We start from the raw sequence: 22,294 nt of genomic DNA on the forward strand, positions 1-22,294 counted from the left end.
ATGCGCTGCCACCACCACCATGAGCTTGGTGAAAACCCTGGGGGCGGAGGTCAATCCGAACGGCAGGACCCGAAACTGAAAGTGCGAGTTGCCAACCGCGAACCTCAGGTACTTCTTGTGCTTGGGATGATCGGCAAATGGAAGTAAGCGTCCTTGAGGTCGAGAGACACCAACCAGTCCTGAAGTTGAAGGGCCTGGAGGACTTGAGAGAGAGTAACCATCTTGAACTTGTCCTTCCTGAGGAGTTTGTTCAAACCGTGCAAGTCCATGATGGGTCTCAATCCCCCGTCTTTCTTCGAAATCAAAAAATAAGGGGAATACCATCCCTTGTTCCTCTCCGCTACAGGCACCAGTTCTATGGCGACTTTCTCCAGCAGGGCTTGAATTTCCTGCGCAAGGAGCGGATCCGGACTCTTCAAAGAGAGGTTCCCAGGTGGATTGTCGCGAGGCCTCTGCCGAAAAGGAAGACAGTAGCCGTGGGTTATGATCTCCAGAACCCACACATCTGAAGTAATGGCTCGCCACTCTACAAGATGCTGCGCCAGCCTTCCCCCAACCGGCGAACCACGGGACCTGGCCTCATGACTGAGTGGTAGCGGCTGCGGCGTTGCCTGAGGGCAAAGAGGCAACTGCCCGAGCGGCCTTGGCACCTCGAGTACCCTTGTTTCCACCTCTGGCACTCTTACGGTGGCCTCTTTGACTGCTAGCTCCTCTCGCTTTACTGAAGGACGAGTAATAGCGAAAGGAACCTCCCCTCCATTGCTGTCCCCTAGGACGAAAAGGCAGAGGTTGTCGAACTGCAGCACCCAACGACTTTGCTGCAGCTTTGGAGGTCTGCAACCTCTCAAGGCTCTCGTCAGCCTTGCTGCCAAAAAGATGTTCACCGTCAAAGGGCATGTTGAGGAGCCGGGACTGCACATCAGGAGCGAACCCAGACTTCCGCAACCACGCAAACCTGCGTATTATGGTGCTCGCCACCATGGACCGGCTGACGCAATCTGCCATGTCCAAACCCGACTGAACGGCCTCACACATGGCATCCTTGCCATCCTGAACCATAGCAAGGAAACCATCCCGTTCGTCCCCTTCGTGAATATTTTCAGCCGCTAATGCAACACAGTTCCACAGAGTGTGTGTGAAACGAGACAAGGCACATATGGAGTTGGCCGCCTAAAGCGCCATACCCCCTGAAGAAAACACTGTCTTCGCCCAGCCGTCAAAACGTTTGTCGTCCCTATCCGGAGGGATGGTAGGATACGCCGCCTGTTTTGCCGGGGCCGTAGCCGCCTGCACCACCAAACTCTCCGGAGTGGGGTGCCTGGACAAGTAGCAAGGTTCGCTACTGGCTGGATGGCATTTTCGAGACAAAGACTTGTCCACTGCCGGGATACTCTCCGGAGCAGTCCAAGCCGCCGCCACCCTTCTCTGCAGAGCCATATGAAACGGCAATACCGGGTCAGTGGGGGGACCAAGAATGTCTGTGAGATCATCCTGAATGAACTCCCCTGGGGGAGCCGACCAACCCAAGTACTCGGTGACCCGAGACATAAGGCGCTGATATGAAGAATCGGCATGAGTGCCAGGCTCCTGCCTACAAAACTCCACCTCCGGAGAGGTGTCCAGTCCACTGGCATCATGCAGTGACTGCCTCAGGTCATCAAACTGGCTATGGCCCAAGATAAGCACATCTGGTACCGTAACCGGAACCAAGCCTTCATCAGAGCCTTCATCACCTTCTGAAATGTACTCCAGGCGGTGAGAGGAAGCCATCTGGGGACCAAATCTGTGTCTGACCTTAGCCAGAGCCTTTCTAGGGGCTAACCCCGTGCCACAGGGCCCCTCCAACACCACCGCCTCGAAAGGCGTCGAGCTCCGAGCGTGTCTCTTGACGACCTAGGCGCCGACAGCATCGACGACCTCGGCGCCACAGGCGTCGACGTCTTCTTCGAAGATGGCACATGATCACGCGGTCTCAAGCATGTCGAGGACCGGGACCTGGAACGGGCATGGCGAGAACAGCTACCCTTGTCCGAGCGGGACATCTCCCGCGAGCCGTGCCGAACACCCGAGCCCGAAGGCGTACGAGCGGTGTCTCTCGACCGGTGCCGGCCAACCCCACTCGGAGGCGCGGACGGACCGGTGCCCTGCGATTCAAGAATCGCTAGCATCTGCTTCCCAAAGGAAGCCCATTCCTCCGGTGTCGCTTGCATGGTGGGATAAGCGACCCGCCGATGGGCGGAGTCCTCAGAAGAGGACGGGGAAGGTGACCAATGCCGGCGCTTCCGGGAATGCCTCGAAGAGGCGGAGGAGTGGCGAGACCGACTCCTGGAAGGAGACCCACTGGACTTCCGATGATGACGCGGAGAGTCGCCTCTCGAATCATCCGTCGAAAGCCCTGTAGTCCTCGACTTACGGGGCTTAGACACCCGACCTACAGACAGCTTCTTCTTGCGTTCCAACAAGGCCTTGGCCGTGAGCGACTGACAGTCGACACAGTCGTCCGTATCGTGGGCCTCCCTGAGGCACCAGAGGCAGGCGTCGTGCGAGTCCTTGACCGACATCTTGGACCCACAGTCCCCGCATTTCTTGAAGCCCGGACGCGGGGTTGAAGATGAAGTAGACATCGCCACAAACAGGTCTTCACAAAAAACCGAACAGGTTCAACGAACCGAGAAGAAAACAGCAAACTCCAAAGAGTCGAGGCGTACCGAGATTCACGAAGTGAACACGTTCGCGGAAAAAACGAAACTGAGGCTATGGGCGTCGTGCGTCCTACTTATCACATCGGGTGACGTCGGCCGTCGGAGGAGGTCCTCGGGGACGGCACATCAACATCATCGACGCAGGACGCAGACGCCGAAGATTTTCTAAAGCAGCACAGCTGTGGACATTACCTGTCATAGATATGGAATACGTCGGAGGACCCAATCCCCTCGAAATTACTTTATACGGGCTAAATGACTCGCACAACAGTAGCGAAAAGAACTCTGGGTGTGCAGGATAAATATTGGAGATGCTTTGGAGGAGTGGACATTCTCCTGCACATATAGTAAGTATGCATGTAGCTGATGTAATTTCTGAAGAATTTCCTTCAGGTGATCTCGAACATGCCGCGAGTGCACTTCCCATGGGAGCCAGGGATTGCCCAGCTGGGATTGCCAGTGAAACAAATATATCCTTCGCACTTACCAATGAGAAAGATTGCTACCATCTTGTTATTGGCAGCCATGCTCATGCTGGGAGTGAATTGAAGGAAAAACTGCCCCTCTGAATATAAATATATGGTGAAAGAAGCTATGGTTTTATGAGCAATGAAGATTTTTTCTGCGGACATTAATGATGACTGAACGTCATTTGGAATAAATGAAAGCCTTTATTGACTTACCTGGCTAGAGAACAAAGAGGAAATACTTACTGTACCCGAGAGCACAACCACAGATCTTAGATGACTGGATAAACAGATAAAAGTAGTCACCATTTTGGAAGCTGGGGGTAGTTTCTGATACTAATGTTTTACTTTGTGGCTCTTGAGAATTTAGTGAATTCTCCCCTATGATGGGGACGGTGGCTGTTGAGATGGATTTTATGAATCAGCCCTGTGGACGGACGGATGCAGAGACACACACACACCACTCTTAATACGTTAGGCAGAATGTAAAAAAACTGCTATTTATTGAGGCCGGAGGGATCCTAATCGTTTTGCTTTGATGTGATTTTCAAACAAATATATATGCATTGAATTTTGTATCAAAAATACAAACCTTGCAAACAAACTTTTTTTCTTATTTTAAATGTACTCATTATAGAAAATTGTTTGTATTTATGAATTTTTTGTAACATTGTTACACAAATCGCCACATTAACTACATGTAAAAACATTCCTCCCGTAACACATTATGGAACACACATGTTGTCCAACATAAAACATACATTAAACAAACTATACAACCAGACAACATACTATATCCTATACAAAAAATACGGAGTGGTTTACACACTGAGGTAAACCAGAAAATGTAGCTTTTGACATGTGTCTCCATTGATTTATAACACCAGGTTCTATGGCAAATCCACTGTATTAATGTAAGCGTTGGTTACTACTGTTGTTTTTCCTTTTCTCATTTGTGTGCCAACTTAAGTGTAGGCTGTGCGGGTCCCCTAGTTCTTTGGTTCAGCCTTCTTCAGGGCGTTTTGATTTTGATTAAGGGAGAAACTCTTGTTGAATCTATAAACCATTTAGGAATCATTTTATGAGCTGATTTTCACACCTCCTTATCTCACATACAAATTCGTCATTCCAAAAAGATCAATTTAAACATAAAAAATTATCAGCGCGCACCTAGTCAGCTGCAAGGTGCTTTGGGAAATGGAACATTTTCTTAATACCATGTGGTAGCCGGATAAACCCCAATTGCATGCATCCTGAGAGACACCATATTCTGAAGAAAGAAACATATCATGCTCACTTATCCTTTAACAATGATTACTAGGTATCCAAACATGGAGTCAACCAAACTCCACGTTTGGAAAGGAAAATGAAAAGGCAGCATTCCTCTTAATTCATGTCTAGTTTCATGCTGCAAATTCCACCTGCAAGACAGAACAGACTGTTACTAACATGTAGTCATATGTAATTGGCAGCCTCAGTGAAGCTCTATTCTTTCTGAGATGTGCATTGTTGCCTTTAGTAGGAAGAGGTTCATCTACCTGTGTGTTCTTCAAGTGCACGTTCTCAAACATCGCAACCTCGCCGCGTTGTGAGACAGCAAGTGGTGTAACCTTGTTTTTTCTTTCGCACGGTTGATACCAAGCGAGCTAGAATGTATATGACTACTGCCAATGGCAACACCTCGTAGCCAAGTTTGATGGATTCATGAATAAAGTTGATCTTACCAACTAAACTCCTCACCAGTATATCCAAGGCATGTTTGTAAATCAATACAAAGTCAAACAGAACCCACAAATAATGTTTATGGACATCATTTTCTTGCTAATTACAGAATGCCATAATCCGGATAGTCAACCAACACAATATTGCTAGCCGATGTATTAATTGTTTAAGCCAGTTTTAATGTGTCTTTAAATGATGAATACATGTTTGTTCCAATTTGAGTAATCTGTTAGAAATGGAATAGCTATGTCTATCTAATTCTAACATGTCTATAATCACCCATTTCAAATCCTGGTCATTATGGTTGTGATCCACAAAATGTTGGACAAAAGGGGCTGAGATTGTTTTGTTCTGTAGTTTGGATCTATGCTCACTGATCCTGGTGGCGACTTTACATGTTGTCATCCCTATACATATTTTTTAACACAGGCAACTAACCAAATATATAACATTCTTAGAGTTGCAGATGTGAACGTTTTTCAATGTCCAATGCAAATCATTGTGGATGAAGACTGTGTTCTTAATGGCAAATTCATAAACATTGCAGTTGCCACACGGAAAAAGCCCCACAAGGGGGATTCTTTAAGTTCAAGCAATCTTCAAGAGTGTTGTATGTAACCGTGGGATTTGTTTCTCAGAATCTTAAATGTACCAAGCTGCCTGATATTTTTGCCTTGTTTCAGAGCAAATAGAGGATAGTTGGTCAGACGTCCTGTTCCCCTGAATAATTAGATTGCAATGTTTGACTAATTTTCTTATTTCTGTAGTGTATTTCGAGAAAGGGGCCACACATACAATCTTATTCGTAGAAGTGTTTTTTGCCTCAGTTAGTAAACCTAGCCCTTTTTGCAGAGCTTTTCAATCATTTCTATTAAACTATTGACAATAAAAAAAAACACAGGTAAGTAACACACTAAAACATCCACTACTATTATAAACACATTCACTTTTGGTGTGCTTTGCTAAGAGCAATAACACTTTACTTTAGAATACAGTTATGTCAGTTTCAGAATATTGAAGGATAGCAAAGCAAGTAGATAAAAAGAAAAAGTTAAGTAACCACTAGAGAAATAACATGTGTAAAATAGTTGAATACCTCAGTGGACGCCCATGACACGATGCAGGCAAAGATCAGAGATTGTAGAAGGCGACCCTCATAGCGGAAACCAAGAAACTGATCCTGCAAGGCCCCTCTTCATATCCGAAAGCTGTAACTGCAGGGGGAGGCTTCTTGTTTCAAAGTCGAGGATCTTTGGAGTAGCAAGGCTCAACTCAGGGCGATGAGCGATGCAGCGAGCGAGGTAGACTAGGTAGAAGATGATAGCTGACGGGATGGATCCAGGACACTTACGAAGGCTTCCAAAGGCAGGACCCAAAAGCACAGGTCAGAACAGGTTGTTCCCACCAGTCAAGGAGTCGAAGCACTGATGAAGGACTAGTGAGGATCAGCAAAGGAGCAGGGCTGTGCCAGACGGGTGAAGAAAGCAATGCTGGCTGTCTTCCAACAACGAGTTCGGGGTTTTCAGCAAGATGCTCCTCTTCATAGCAGTGTGTCCCCTTTTATCCAGTATTCGAGCTGGAGTCGCCCCTGAGCCACTCAAAGGTCAAGACCTGCAATATTCAAACTCACAGGGCCGACCAATTCTAGACAGCCTCTGGCCAACACATCTGCCCATCAACAGGCATTCTAGCATGGATGTGGACTGGGACCAGACAGTTCCAGCCCCCGCATTCTGCCCACTGCTTTGATGGGAGAGCAGAAAGAAGTCCAAACTAGAAGATGGCCAAAGGACAGGCGGAAATCTTATGGCACAGCCATTTTAGAGTAAATAGTACACTAGTTGGCACTAAATGCACTAGTTGGTAAAAGTGCAAAATATAATAATGTAAACGGTAGAAATGTATCCCCTGCCACAAGGCCATCCTGGACACACCATATAAGTAACCACAAAGTTACAAATAATGTTATAGGGACACAGTGTCTCTAGCGCAGTTCACAGTAAAGTAATGCATGCAGAGAAAAATTAACAACATTTTACAATGGCGAACAGAGTTCTCCTTCACTGATAGCGATAGGGACTGATCAGTGCCTCTAAAACAGAAGAGCTGGGCAAGGCAAGTGAAGTAAAAAGGCTCCACTTATCTCCAAAATTCACAACAGGTTACAGACAATAGTAGAAAGTTGTGGTGCCCAATGGATGTCTATGGAGGGAAAGCGGCAACATGAAAATCTTGCGCCTCTTACATAATCTTTATCTTTCTGGTGTACAGGTTTCATTAGAAATTCTGCATCCCTCTTCAGCACGGTTAGGTAGTAATACAACTACAGTGCATGGGTTATGCAGATGATATTGTATTGTTTGATTGCCCTCCGGGGGGATTAAAATCCATGATTTGTGCTTTTTATGATTATTCCAATCTTCACGGCTTAATCATAAATCTAGCCATGCTAAAGTAATGACTTTTAATTTAAGGTGAACCCCTTGTTATAATTGGCATATAAATCCTAAAAAATTTGATTCCGTCACTCAGTACTCCTACCTTGGTAACACAATTGACAAATCCTTAACACTGCTACTAACTCGTAAATGTGTGCAACAAGGACAGTATTTAAGCATCAATTGTGTTAATATGGTGGGTACAGTTTGCGACTGCTTATTGAAACATATAAATTAAAACTGCCCATTGTGATCATGTATTGTTCAGCTATCTGACCTATTAAACATATGGTGTTTCTTCATAGAATGGAGGGTAAATGTTTACAAAAATCTGCAGCAAATATATCTTACATCAAAACATAGACTCCAATCAATTCTCTGCAATACTGCATTTATGAAGTATTACCATCTCCACTCTATAAAACATTTTCACTTGTTATGACCAAATATTGTACCATAAACACTATGACCTTGCATCAGCTGAACATATCGGATACCATTTGTGCCCCAGCCTGGGGATATTCCAAAATATGTACATGAATTTCCCTTCCCTACTCCAAGACGCATCTACTTGTAACTTACATTTTATTTGTTGCCTACATTGTAGGTGCTGTGGTCATGGACAAACAACCCTCAGCCTGACAGGATCTGTCGTACCTGTAAGGGTGTGGATACTGTTGAAACTACAAAAACATCTATTGTATTGCACTGGTACGGCTGACCTGAGACAACAATATATGGACAAATACAACTTGGGGATTTACGATGAACGGAGTAGATTATGTCATACTCTAAAGAAGCAGGACAATCAAGTGATTTTTTTTAGCTATTAACATGTGGCGTAGATTGCAGAAAGAATTTGAAGAGCAGGGTTTGAGATTGCAGAGAGCGACTTTGCTCAAGTTTTTAGCCTCACAGAGCCTGGTTAGCTTGATACCAACATCTGGCTACCAGTAGATACATTTGGGTTCGAAGGCCAACTGGTGCCTTACAAACCTGCCTATGTGAAATTAACCTTGAGAATGTAAGTAAAGAACAGTTAGGACATATCTAGGTCATATTTAAACAAAACGGATCATACATAATGGGCAAAAAGGTTACGTATGCATCCCATGTGGAAGTTAGATTTGCAGTCAGCTGGCTACTTGGTCCTGGTTCCCCAGTGGTAGTTTCTGCCTATCGAGTGGTGCCTGACACCCAGGACAGGGTTTTAGCTCTTGTTCACAGAATATTAATTTCCCCTTGAAGAGTGAAAAGAAGCAGTGTTGATCAAATTTACAAAGCCTTGAAGGCTTATGGACCACCTGAGTAGTTAAGGATTCTCATCCTTCATGTTCATCAGCCACGTTAAGGGCTTATGGTCATTTTGAATGGTGAAGTAAGTCCCAAAGGGGTAGGGTCCAAGCTTAATAGGGGCCCACATAATGTCAAAACATTCTTATTTCACAGTGGCCTATCTCAATTGTTTGTCTGTTCTTCTGCAGTGGATTGATTTTTGGGGCCTTGGCATGGCCAAAATAGTAAAGCCTGTAGTCCAAGAGTGTGAAGTGCCATTGGCCATCTAGGGATAGAAACCAAACCTTCCTATCAATTTCCTGGCAAGCTAGAATAGGAATCGCATGCAACAAACTAAAATCATGATTTTAAAATATTGGCAACAGAAAACATAGTATATGGTCATTGAAATCTGGGGTTCACTGTCGTCGTGAAATTGTCTTCTGTGGCCATTTGACTCAGGAGGAGCATTAAAGTATGCGTGTGGTCCATAATGACCCAAAACTATTTATTGCATTTAACTTGTGTTCTACTGTTGTGAGTCTTGGGTCCCCATCATGTAATGTCACACAAGGGATGGGAGTAATACTGGTGAGGGTGCATCAGCTGATGAAGGATATGAAACACAATGTTTACATCTAGCATAAATACAAACATTCTAACACACAAGTAAGGCACGTCAAATTATGAAAGGAATGAGGCCCATTACAAAAGCAGAAATGAACACCGACATATTACATCGGTGCACCCATTGCAGTATGTCTTTGGATCAGTGCAAATGTAACATACAGAATTAAACGCACCACATACATATATTAAAACAAACCGACTGTAAAGGGAAAAGGTGAAATGGAAAATAAAGGGGGGAAACCTCCGACCAAAAAAAGAAAGACTCAAAGAATGCGAAACATGCACCATCACACAGAGTCCAGTCTGGTTACTGATATAGAACCAGATTGACCACACTATCGAACTAATAATGTACAATTTAACTCTCACCAAATACACATATATTGGATCAAGCATCAAAAAGAGCAAACTTCTCAAAAATCTCCTCTTGAAAGTCAAAGCATTACATTTCTTGGCTATGGCAATTCAGAGATACAATGTTTTGTAGTTGCGTGTCACTTTTGCAAGCTATTCAAAGCAAGCCTCTGACGGACAAGAATGATGCCTGCGTGTTACTAAAAGAAGCTAACTTTTACTAGCGATTACTTACTTTGGTGACAGCGTCTCAATGTCCCGGATCTCCCTGCTGACTGTCATCGTAAAACCATCAATCACATAGAAATGCTCTTTTCCAAAGAGGAGAAGCCCTTCGCTGGTGTCAAGCCCTTGAACTCTGGCACAGCGGTACATGTGCTGAATCTGTAGGGGAAACCAAGCAGTGATAAATAAGGCTCATCAGGAATTAAAAGATGTACTATTAATGCCATGAAGGCTTGTTCTTCATTAGAAATACACTTACCTTGTTAAATGGCTATGGAGAGAAATAAATCACTTGCTACTGCAACAAGCATTGGCAAAGCCAACCATTTGGGCTTTAGGCTAGGTGTGGGATAGGCATTTGCTAGGCACTGATAAAATGGTACTACCTGGCCATAAGATCCCAACAGAATGGAACAATTACCTTGGCATATGTCAGTACCTGGCAAATGTTTAATACCTCTAGACAAAACTGTTGGTTTGTCATGACTGCTTCACAGGATTTCAGTGCATGCAAGAGATATAAATCAAGGGCTGAAGGCACACTTGGTTAAAACATTTTTATTACACCTGTAGCCATTTACAGCTGGAATTAAGCCATTACCTCTCAGTAGTCTGTTTAGAAAAACACTGGCAGGCTAAAGTTCTATGATACTGCTTGATAGAGCAAGCTCAAAGGGCTCCCAGGGGGGATGTGTTTAGGATGGGGAGGGGCAGGTAGTGGGTGGGAACGGTCATACAATTAGCTTGTCATTGACGCACAGGTGGTCACCTTATGTTAGCAGTGAGGCTAGATGATCTAGCCTCACTGCTAACGTAAGGTGACCACCTGTGCGTTAATGACAAGGGTAGCCTTTGACTCCTTTTCTCTTTTGATAATCCTTTTCAACCCTCTGGAGTCAGGGGAAGGAACCCTCTTTTTTGTATGGGGACCTATCCCACACATACAATTAGCTTGGCCATGGGCCAAAAATGGGTGGGTATAACCAACCACCCTCAGGCTGTGTGTCCCTCTTCACATGTCATCTCTCCCCTACCTGTACTCCAATGTAATGGTTTCGGCTTATAGGTGGCCCTTAAGAGCCACCAAATAGCCCACACTAAAAATATGCAATTTGCTGGTTCTTTATACAGAGGTAATTAATGCATGCATTCAAGAAACAGGTTCAACCCCCCACACCCCCACCCCCCGCACCCACCTTCAAAATGTCAAGAAGTAAGTGGATAACACCTACAAGAACTAGGGACACAACTATAACTTAAGAAAGGGTATCTGTATTACAAGTGTAGGCAGGAATAAAATAAGTGTCTCCCGGGTTTATTGATGTGCGACCTAGTACTTCCTGCCAAAAAGTCTCTCAAATAAAAAACACCCAAAATCTAATTATGACAGTATGGTCTGGTTCTTCACCTAGATATGTGTTCTATAAAGGAAGTTTAAATCCTTTAACGTCTGAATCAGAGTCTGTGTTTATTGCATTGTTCCCACCCTGGGAATCAAACACTGAGTAAGCCTTATTCTCTAAGGCCCACAGTAAATAAGCTTGGTCCTTTGCCCCCCTCCACCCCTGGGCTTCTTTGACAAGTGAGGTGCTTTTTCCACCCACCTTGCCACTGCCACTTACTTCTTGTATAAGTACTGTTCAGTTCTTAAGGCGACCAGTTCAGGCGGACCCATGCACCCTTTAAACTATTTGTGTAGCACTAGATCCTTTATGAAGACCTACTATGGGGCAACTTGACCTATTTATTTTATTGCAAATTGTGTTTTTCACTCTTGTTTGTGTGTCCCTGATTAACTGGTTTAATACTGTGCACAATTATTTTTACTGCTATCATTTTTACTGCTAGGATGCCTTTTGGCCACAACTTGATTACTTACCTGAAACTCAAGGATTGGACTCATTAAGTTTGGTAAAGTGTGCTGGTGTTGCCATATAAATGTATATGGACTGTAATAGTTACTCCAACATCTTTTCCTCACATTTACAGTCTCGATTCTAACAGTATCACATTTTCCAGGAAGGCCGGACTGGGGCTTCTGCTCCCAAGAAGCTGTGGTTGAAATCCCACCCTCAATTACATGTGTTCGTTTTTCGTTCCAGCTTTGCGATCTATAGGATTTGACCGTTCGTAGCCATTCGTGGGCTCAGTTGAGTGAATAGAGGAGCTCTGCATGCTGTGTTTTCTTGTGCATGCTTTCTACATGCCTTGGCTCACCATGACTCTGTGGAAGGCTCAGAGGTCTGACCATGGGTAAGCCATAGACAGGCTTGGTGTTCTTAAGCACTTTTCACACAAGTCTAGGGTGGGTTTTAATAACAATAACAAATAAATGAGGAAACCAATAAATTTGAGGTTTTTTGCTCGCTTTTCGGGAAGGTGTTTCAAAATTGTCACATTCCGATGTCTGTCTTACAACCCCTAACAAATGTTGTTGGAGACCCGAGCAAAGTAAGTAGAAGGGCTTTGCCGCTTGTGTTTTCTTGGGCATGGCTTCAACATGGCACAGCAAACACCTCTTCTCCAGCTATCTCGTTTCGGTGCTGTGCCCCATAGAATACAGTCGATAAATTCGGTCCAATTGTACACATAGATCTTCCACCTTTTCCTTGTCATGCCTTCCTGAGAACTGTATCTACCCCTCGCCCTCATCCCAACTATCTACTTTCGATATGGTCCTGCCTACCGCTACTGAATTTTCGGTCGTACTCTCTCTCTGACAGGCAAAAGCATTTGACGCTACAAACTATGGCAGTAGGCCCTATACAAATGCAAAATAACATCATTTATCTGTATTGATTGCAAAGGGTGGGTAGGTGTCCTAACTGGATAATTTAACAGGGATTATTTAATGAGAGTGTGGGAGCCCCTCTACGGAGAACGAACATGTTTCAACTGACCAGGTCTATGGAATTTCTTCCACTCAGAAGCATCTACAACCACGCTTTAGGCTCACTGCACCTTTCACAGAGCAGAAATATCCAGTTGCATATCAGTCTGGTCCCACCTACAAGGGCAGTCCAGCACTGAAATGCCAGGTAATTCTCCTCTGCACAAGAGTACCGTCAGCAATCACAGACACGTGTTTCGGCCTTGTTGGGCCTCCACTGAGAGGTGAAGCTGATTGTCTCTAAGGCACATTGAGCAAGGGGTCCTTGTCTGGATTACCCTTGGTTACTTAGGGTGAAACCTCACGTTTCACAAAATGTAAGGGAGTTCCTCTGTTGAAAAAAAGAAATTTAAATATCAGTTAATGTGAGAAACTTAACGCAACAAAACCTCTGAAATTAGCACATTGGGGATTCAGGACCAGCTTAACTCGGCATGCTCCCGTTGATATCTGCCCTAATGCTATATCCCCCACACTGCCATTTTGTATGTTATTGGGAATCCTTTCTCTTATAATATATATGTGCTCATGAGCTTTGCAACGGTAACACGCCGAGTTAAGCCGGTCCCGAGTCGCCCAGTGCACTGAATTTCAGAGGATTTGTTGCGTTAAATTTCTCACCTTAAATGATCTTTAACAAAAGGTTATTCATTTAATTGCAAGGCTTTTGTTATACCATAGTTTTTCCACGCCACTGGCCATGGCCAGTGTATATTTTAAAACCTTACCAGGCCACTAGCAATGGCCTTCGGCTGTGCCCACTGTATATAATGCCCACTCTGCCATGTGCCCCCTCTGTACTTTAAAACACTTTTGTGTCACTGGCCATCACTGTAGCTGTAGAAATATATTTTGTATCACTTTTTTCTATAACTGTGGTTATATTAGCAATGAAATAGAAATACCATTGGTTATGTGTAGTCATTATACCTGCGGTTATCAGGAAAAACTGAAAAAAATACTTTACTCCCCTCCCAGGCCCTCACCAAGTGCCCTCTCTCCCATTCATTCCCCCACAACACACGGCAACTGTTTCATTCATGAGCATGCAGATTCTCAATGTTACCTGGTAGATAAAGATTTTTCTTTTGGAGAAGGAGGTGCCCCCTTTTCCGTCAAATATTTTTTTTAAGTACTGGCCGGAATAACCCCATACCACAAAAGGATAGCGAGTCAACGCTTCGTGCCCAAGTTGTATCAAACCTGGTCCAAATCCATCCAGTTGTTTGGGTGTACAGTGGAGCAAAAATTTACATTTTTTATCTAAATCCATTGCACGAGTCAAAAGATATTAGAGATTCATTTTTTCAATGTATTGTGTAATTCTGACTCAACTTAAACCGCCCTATAATTAAACAACAAATATTACATACCTCTGATCATCTTTCTGATGCTTGTATCTGCTTAGATTCACATGCTTTGCATAGGCCAACATCTAGTGGTTGGTGTGGAGTATTGCATGACGTTTTCAAAATTTGAAAAGGAACGTTGACAGGGCATGTACGTAATGCTATCCCTAATGTGACATGCACTGTACCCATGGTCCATCACGCGTCGAGAACTTCAGATTGTTTGGTTTCTGATATGAGGATGCATGAAGTGTGTGTTGGAGTATAGGAAAGTGAAGCAGGTATGAGTTGTCTATGTACCTTCTACTCCCAATGATGGGAGAAAGGATGGGCGCGTGTGAATCTAAGCAGATACAACAATCAGAAAGATTACAGGTATGTAATATTTGTCTTCTGAGACTTGTGGCTCTGCTTAGAATGACATGCGTTGCATAAACTAACGAGCAGTACCAGAAGGAGGTGGGTTGTTAGAAGAAGGAACAGGGGCAAAGACATGTTTTAACACTGCTTGTCCCACCAGAGAATTGCTTCTTGTTTGAGTACCCACACAGTAATTTGGAGTGAATGTGTGAACTGGGCTCTAAGTGCTGCCTTACAGATAGCCTCTAGAGGCACATTTGCAATGAAGGCTAAAGTTGTACCGGTACCTCGAGTTGGGTGTGCTCTGGGTGTGAACGGTAGTGTTTTGTTGGATGTGTAGCATTGTTGAATGCAGTTTACAATCCATTTAGAAATAGCCGCTTTGGTGACTGGGTCATCTTCTCTACCTGCAGCCAAGGACACAAAGAACTGATCAGTCTTCATTAATGGATTTGTCTTGCCGAGGTAGTACATTACTGCTCTCCTGCCATGAAGTGTATGGAGGGCACTTTCTCAAAATTTCTGTGGGTTTTGAAAGAACGTTGGTAGTACAATTGATTGACACAAAATTTTGAAATTGATTTAGTGGAAAAACGAGGATGTCTGCTCAAGACTACTTTATTCTTATGTTTAATGACAAAAGGGTGCAAGATCGTTATTGCTTAACGCTCACTTACTCTCCTTATAGAGGTGATGGCTATAAGAAAGTCAGTCTTGTAGGTAAGGTGTTTGAGGCTTGACTTATGCATGAGTTCGAATGTAGGACCCATAAGTATGGTTAATACATTTAAGTCCCGCCGCGGGGGATAGTTTAAAACTGGGCATACATTATTTTTCTCCCCTCCATGAAGGCTTTAACCACTGGAAATTTCCACCAGGACACTTTGTTTTGCGAGGTAGTGTAGGCTGAACGCGCAGCTAAACGGACCTTAAGCGAATTGAACACTAAACCGGACTAACACATTTATCAGGTAGTTTACTATGTTAGAAGGTGAACCGTCAATGGGATTGGCATTAGACGTTTTACACCATATCAAAAACCGCTTCCATTTATTGAAGTAACCGTGTCTCGTGTTTGGCTTACATGCTTCCCTTACGATGTCCATGCATCGTTCAGGTAAATTAAGGTGTCCAAAGTCTATGCCCTCAGGAGTTGAGTGTGAGGGTGTGGATGGAGGGTTGCCCCTGGATGTTGTGTTAACATGTTGCAAAGGTTCAGTAGTTTGACTGGTGGGCAAACTGACATCTTCATTAGGTGTGAGAACCAGGCTTGTCTCACCCACATCACGGCTATTCGGATTATAGTAAGATGATCCCGATGCATTTTGTGGACCACATTGTTCAGAAGTGGTGTTGGTGGAAAAGTGTACGAAAATCTCCATGAAAGTGTGCCCTCCTTGGACTAAGTCAGTGGAAAATTGGATGAATAAGCGTGGCATTTTGCATTCTCTTGTATTGCAAACAGATCTATGTCTGGATGCCCCCATTTTGTGAAAATGTTGTTCACAATGTATGTGTGCAGTTCCCACTCCTGTTCTGACGGGAGCATGGTCTTTCTGCTTAGCACATCTGCCAGACAGTTGTGTTCCCCTGGAACGTGTTGTGACAGGAGGAACATGTTTCTCTGGAGATACCATCTCCAGATCCTCTGTGCGCCTTGTTTGTTGATGTAAAACATGACAGTTGTGCTGTCTGTGAGGACTAGTGTCGTCTTGCCTGATTAGGATGTTGATATGTTTCGTGTCAAAGCCTTTCAACATGGATTGAGTTGTTGGCGGTGTTGTGTGTCTCTGTCCACATGCCATGCACTGTCTGGTGGAGATAATGAGCTCCCCAACCTGAAAGTGACAAGTCTGTTAAGAGTGGCATATATTGCAGGGGTGAAAAAGGGTTTCCCTTTCAACAGATTCTTATCTGGCCAAATCTGAAGTGCTTCCACCACAGTCTGAGAAGCCACCACTAGATGGTGCCATTGTCTGTTTGCTTGAGAACATTGTTTTGCTAGTCACTCCTGTATTGGACGCAAGCGCAACCTCGCGTGTGGCACTGAAAAGATGCAAGGAGCCATAATTCCAAGGAGGTGCATTTGTATTTGATTTATTTGTAAAGCGCTCCCGGCCCTGGGGCAGCTGGGCGCATATTTTACAGTTCTTAAGGCAGTACAGTTACACAAGATTATACAGTTCAGTTACAAATTAAATAGGTTACAACATGAATAGGCAGGACACAGTATTGAGTGCAAACAAATAACAAAAGGGCGTAGCCGCAGCCGTACTAATGAGAACCATAAGAATGCTGACTGTCAATATCCAGTTCATGCAACCAGAGTTTATATTTTTTTCTTGAAGAGAGGGAAGGAGGGTTCAGACCTAATGGACGGCGGAAGCGTGTTCCATAGCTTAGCCGCCTGGACCGGAAAGCTGGATCCCCCCGATTTCTGTAACTTGAATCTAGGGATAGACATATTATGGACTTGGGCAGATCTTAGAGGCCTTGTTGAGGTGTGTGGTAAGAGTCTGTTGGAGAGTTATGCAGGGGCGAGATTGGCTCTGGCTTTGTGTGTTAAGTCAAGTGTTTTGAGGGCAATTCTGTGCTTGACCGACAGCCAATTAAGGTTGCGTCTTGTGTCAGATATATGTAGCTTCTTCAGGATGTTGAGGGCGGCACTGATAGCGTTATTTTGTGTCACTTGTAATTTGTTGATATCTCTGAAGCTAGTCCCTAGAAAGAGAGAGTTACAATAATCGTTTTTTGACATAACTAACGTTCTGGCCAAGGTGATGCAGTTGGGTGTCGTAAGGAATGGTCTACATGCAGTGATTAACTTGCAGGTATAGGCAGACGCTGCTACCATGGCATTAGTTTGTCTGGTGAAGGATAATGTAGCATCTAGGTAAATACCGAGAGTTTTAGTATTGTTAGAGGGCGTGATGGTGTTGCCATCAATAATAAAGGATTTGAATGAAGGGCCAAGTTTGGTCAGTCTGGAGTGGCAACCGAGTATTAGTATCTCGGTTTTCTTGTCGTTTAAACAGAGTCCATGGTATGCCATCCAGGCTTGGATTACTGAGTAGATTCCATTAAAGGATTTTGTGTCTGCAGTGTGGTCTCCTGTGATGGGAAAAAGTATCCAGGTGTCATCGGTGTAATTAGTATACGTGACACCCATGTAATCAAGAATATCGAACAAAGGCTTAGTAAAGACATTATAGAGCGTAGGGGAGACGCATGATCCTTGTGGGACCCCACAGAGTACTGGAAAAGGTTCAACAGAGGCTGCTGGTGAGAAAACTCTCATAGTTCTATTAGCAAGGAAAGACCTAATCCAAGAGGTAGCAGAATCTGAGAAGTGAGCAGCTGTTTTCAGGTGTTTTTACAATGTTTGATGGTTGACAAGAAGACGGCCACCGATAGGTCGAGCAGTAGTAGGAGGGCTAGTTTACCCTTGTCTTTTATATCTTGTATTTGCGTTACAAGGTCAATCAAGGCAGTTTCAGTGCCATGTCTAGGGCGGAAACCAGATTGCCTAAGGCCCAAGAGATAGTTTCCAGATAAGCTTGAATTTGTAAATAGGCGGCGCGGTTCAATATTTTTAGTAAAAAGGGCACCGTTGTGATAAGTCTATAATTAGAAGGGTTGCTGGGGTCGAGTGAGGGTTTTTTGATGAGTGGAATGACCCAAGCATCTTTCAAATTGTCAGGCACAGTACCTGTTTTAAAGGAGGCATTGATAAGGTTGGTAATGAAAGGTGCGAGGTCATGCGCAGCCGCTTTAATGACTGGAGCGGGGCAGGCGTCACCTTGACAATCGGATGGTTTTAGCTTCCTAATGATGTTTACCACTTCCCAGGTGTCTAAAGGTGAGAAGCTGATGGTTTGATTGATGGTTCAGGACGGGAATTGTTGGGGGTAGATATCTTGTGATCAGGGTCAGTCAGAAGGTATTGTTTTTTTAGGTTAATTTTGGTTTGGAGCATCGATATTTTGTGTAGGAGAGCCTTCTGGATGTTAGTACACCATGTGGCATCTGTGATACAATTGTCAGTAGGGGCGATGGGTGATTCAAGTTCTTTAAGAATCCTGAACAATTATTTTGTATTAGATTCTGCTTGTGTGATGCGTTCATTGTAGTTATTTTTTTTAGCTTGAATGATAGCTTCTTTATAGTTGCAAGAGGCTATAGTCCGAGTAGTTTTGTTATTAAGTGTCTGGCAATTTTTCCAACGTGCTTCTGCATTTCTTTTGGTTTTGCACAGTTCTCTCAAATGAGGTGTGTACCAGGTATTGAGATGGGATCGCGGTTTAGATTTATGCATTTTTAGCGGGGCAATGATATTTAATGCTTTTGGGATGGCATGATTATATGAATCCACTAGGACTGTGGGGTTCGCAGAGTGTAATGTATTGTTAAGGAGGGGGCGGGGGAGAATGAGAGGGAGCAATTTCTCTGTTGTGATTTTTTTCTTATTGCGAGTGAGGGTCGCCGGTGCAGTGTTCACAGTAGGACTGTATGGAGTAGCGTTAATGGCGAAGGTTATTTTGTGATGATCCGACCAGATACATGGTGTGATGGTTATCATGTTAGTACTACAGTTAAGGTCCACAAGCCAATCTAATTGATATGAGTAGGTTCATGAATGTGGTGGGTGTAACCTAGATCTGAGAGCTTACTGGCTAGGTCAGTGGCGTTGGTGTCTGCTGGGTCGTTAAGGCCAAGGTTGAAATCTCCCAGTATTATACTTTGCGAGTTAGGTTTGGCATTATTAGTAAGGAGTGACACAATGTCCTCAGAGAAGGTTGAAGTGGAACCAGGTAGTCAGTAATGAGATGTAATGTAACCGTCTGATTAGATGATAGTGGCAATTTAAAGGATAATGATTCGGCGGATGAGATCTGGCGGTTAGGAATGGCTCTGATGTCAAGTGAGTTCTTGAAGATGACGACAATTCCTCCACCTTTCACTTGGTCTGTATTTCTATCACATCTGATTATAGAATAGTTGACTGGGATGGCTAGGGACAATGAAGGGCCTGATGCTGCATGTAACCAAGTTTCTGTGACAGCTAGGAAGTCAAGGTTTTCCGTGGTTATAAAGTCAGCGATGTCCAGTGCATGGACAGAGAGGGATCTAGCATTGATAAGGGCTGCCTTGATCAAGGTGCCGGTCATGATTGTCTTGTGAGTGGACGTGTGGCTAGTCGGCAAGGCCTTTGTGTCATCACTTGTGCTTAAGGCAGTCTTGTTCAAGGTCTTGGAGACATGATTTTTGCTCTTGGTTAAGTGGGGGTGCAGAGTTTTTGTACATAATCTAGATCCTAATCTTTCTTAAGAGAATTAGTTGGTGATTGGGTGATAGTTTGGTAAGGAGTTGTTCCTTATGGTAGTAATTAGGTGTGCAGGAATCTTACTAAGCGTCCTCAAGTAAGAATAACTAGTTGATTAAGTTAGTTCTAGATCTCAATCTGAGATTTCTAGTGGCTGTGGGGCATGGTTGGTTCGGTGTTGGTTTAGTAGCGAAATGTTGTAGCCAAAGGGCAGGGTCATTCAAATACAGATTAATATGCGACAGTGAATCAGAAGTTCTATGCAAGTGAATGCTAGATGACGCCCAGGTATAATAGGGCATGTGAGACCTGAAGCATATGCTAGATGAAAGTTGAGGTGCGTGGTGGTGATTGTGAAACGAATCACTGGCAGTAGAAATAGGTCAGGGCCGAATGCTGAAGTGTAATAAGTGGAGAAGGGTGGTCAAGATTGTATACATAGTGGGATAGTGTCAGTAATCATAAACGGCACTTGAGAAGCCCCTAAGCAGTATTATGATGGTCCCTATGATAGAGCAGTATACTGTGGCTATTGATAAAGGTATACAGCGAGACGTGACTTAGCCGTCTCGTACTTGAACATGCAGGTGGAAGTATTGAGTGGCGACCAAAGGTCTAGGACAGCGTCTGCGGCAGGCTAGATGCCATCCTCATGCTAGTATATCTTAATGATGCAGGGAAGTCACATGAGTCGTAGGAAATTGCATTTACAATACACACACGGCATGAAGGTTGAATAGTGCACAATGTTACCATACTAATAGGCAGGTAATCGATACAGTCGGAAGTCAAAAGCAGTCAAGTGGAATGACTAAATCAGGATAGATAGATCAGATCAGATGCCAATGAATTCCTATGCACATTTGTCGCAAATAAAGGTACAGTACAATGCGGTCATACGTCATGCGTAGATTACAATAGGGTAATTAAGTTGCATGACGCCATACACTGAGTTTGCTAGAGATGAAGAACGTGGCAGATAGCTTTATCTGATATTGGCAAAATTAAAATGTTATGGCAGCAGTCAAGTGCCTGTAAGCAAGTAGTACGTTAATTAGTGTTCAATGGCACTCACCTGTATTACTGGTGAAACTAGCAAGTAGTTCGGAGGGTAACGTGGAGAGGCTAATTGGAATGAGAGCAGGCAACAATGGCGGACGGCATAAATAGCTCCAGTATAGGGGGAGGCTTACCGGGTAATACATGCAGTGCGGATGCACAGTACAGTTGCACAATGAAAACGAAAGGTTCTGGCCCCGGCCACTGTGATCACTGGACAGGAATCGTCCTTAGGCAATGGGACGGATCACACCTAACGGCTCCAGCAGGGGCACATATGGTGCTGCTCAGCCAATCCGGATGCTGAGGTCGACGGCGTCATGACAGGGGAGTTCCTTGTGAGCTGGGAAGCAGCTCACTGAGATGGAGCATAACCCTGCGGAGAGTTACCTGCCAACTGGCAATGTAACAAGGGACTTGAAGCAGCATGTTTTGGACCCTCTCGTTGGAGGGGAAGACTAGAGGGTCTTCTGTCCGAATTAATGCACCCAAAATTGTTTAACATGACAGGAAACTATACTGGATTTCTTTCTTGTTAATGGAAACCCCCAACTGGAAAAGAAGGTTAATTGTGTCCAGAGTGTCCTGCTGACACATCTGTGGTGTGTCTCCTGTTATGAGCCAGTCGTCTAGATATGGGTACACTGGGATAGATTGCTGCACAAGTGGACTGCCACTACTGCCAGTACTTTTGTGAACAGTTGAGGGGCTGAAGAAATGCCAACGGGTAGTACTTTGAAAAGATAGTGAGTGGACCCTACTTTGAACCTTAGGTATTTCCAGTAAGCTGGAAACATTGAAATATGAAATTATGCAATTTTCATGTCCAGTTTTGCCATGTAGTCTCCCTTCTTTAGATGAGGAATGGCCGCTTGTAAAGTTCTCATGCTGAACTTTTGAAGCTTGACATAAGTATTTTCCAGGTCTTAGGTCTAACACAGGGCATTTTGTCCTGTCTTTTTTTGGAATAAGGAAGTACACCAAATAAGTACCCTTGTTCACCTATGAAAGGGGCACAAGTGCTATCACCCCTTTTTCGAGTAATGACTGGACTTCTGCCTCGAGTAACAGTTGATGTTCCCTGGACATCGTTCTGGACCTGGGAAGAGGATTGCGTGGTATTTACAGGAACTTGAGACAGTAGCCCTCTACAGATGTTGACAAAACCCACTTGTCTGTAGTGATTCCCTCCCATGCATGGGTCAATAGTGGAATGAGACCCCCTACCGGGGAAACATGGGAGGGAATCTGTATGTGTGAGTCATTGTTTTGCGGTGGTGACTGAGTCTTCAGGAGACCGTCCCCTTCTGAAAGATATTTGGAAGGAGAATTGAAAAGATGATGGTTGTCCTTGGCCAGAATACCTTGATGTAGAGCTTGGGGAAAAAGCACGCTGTGATGCCCTGGAAGCCTCTTGTCCACAAAAAGTGTGATGGGTGCTAATGTTCCCCGCTGCACAAATGGTTTGTTGGGAATTTGTCTTAGGGACTTAAGGGATTT

General features: G+C 44.2%; 1 protein-coding gene across 5 annotated transcripts in view; it reads right to left on the reverse strand.

The window, feature by feature from the left end:
• The window catches only part of WDFY3 (WD repeat and FYVE domain containing 3), a 2,538,776-nt gene that overhangs the window by 612,581 nt on the left and 1,903,901 nt on the right, over positions 1-22,294 (reverse strand). For all 5 annotated transcript variants that reach the window (XM_069630405.1, XM_069630406.1, XM_069630403.1 and 2 more), the window contains one exon: positions 9,824-9,972. In XM_069630405.1, coding sequence (XP_069486506.1) covers positions 9,824-9,972 — 149 coding nt within the window. The remainder of the gene's footprint in view (positions 1-9,823; positions 9,973-22,294) is intronic.

The sequence above is a fragment of the Ambystoma mexicanum genome, chromosome 6q (genome assembly GCF_040938575.1).
Source record: "Ambystoma mexicanum isolate Mex_15411 chromosome 6q, UKY_AmexF1_1, whole genome shotgun sequence".
Lineage (NCBI taxonomy): Eukaryota > Metazoa > Chordata > Amphibia > Caudata > Ambystomatidae > Ambystoma > Ambystoma mexicanum.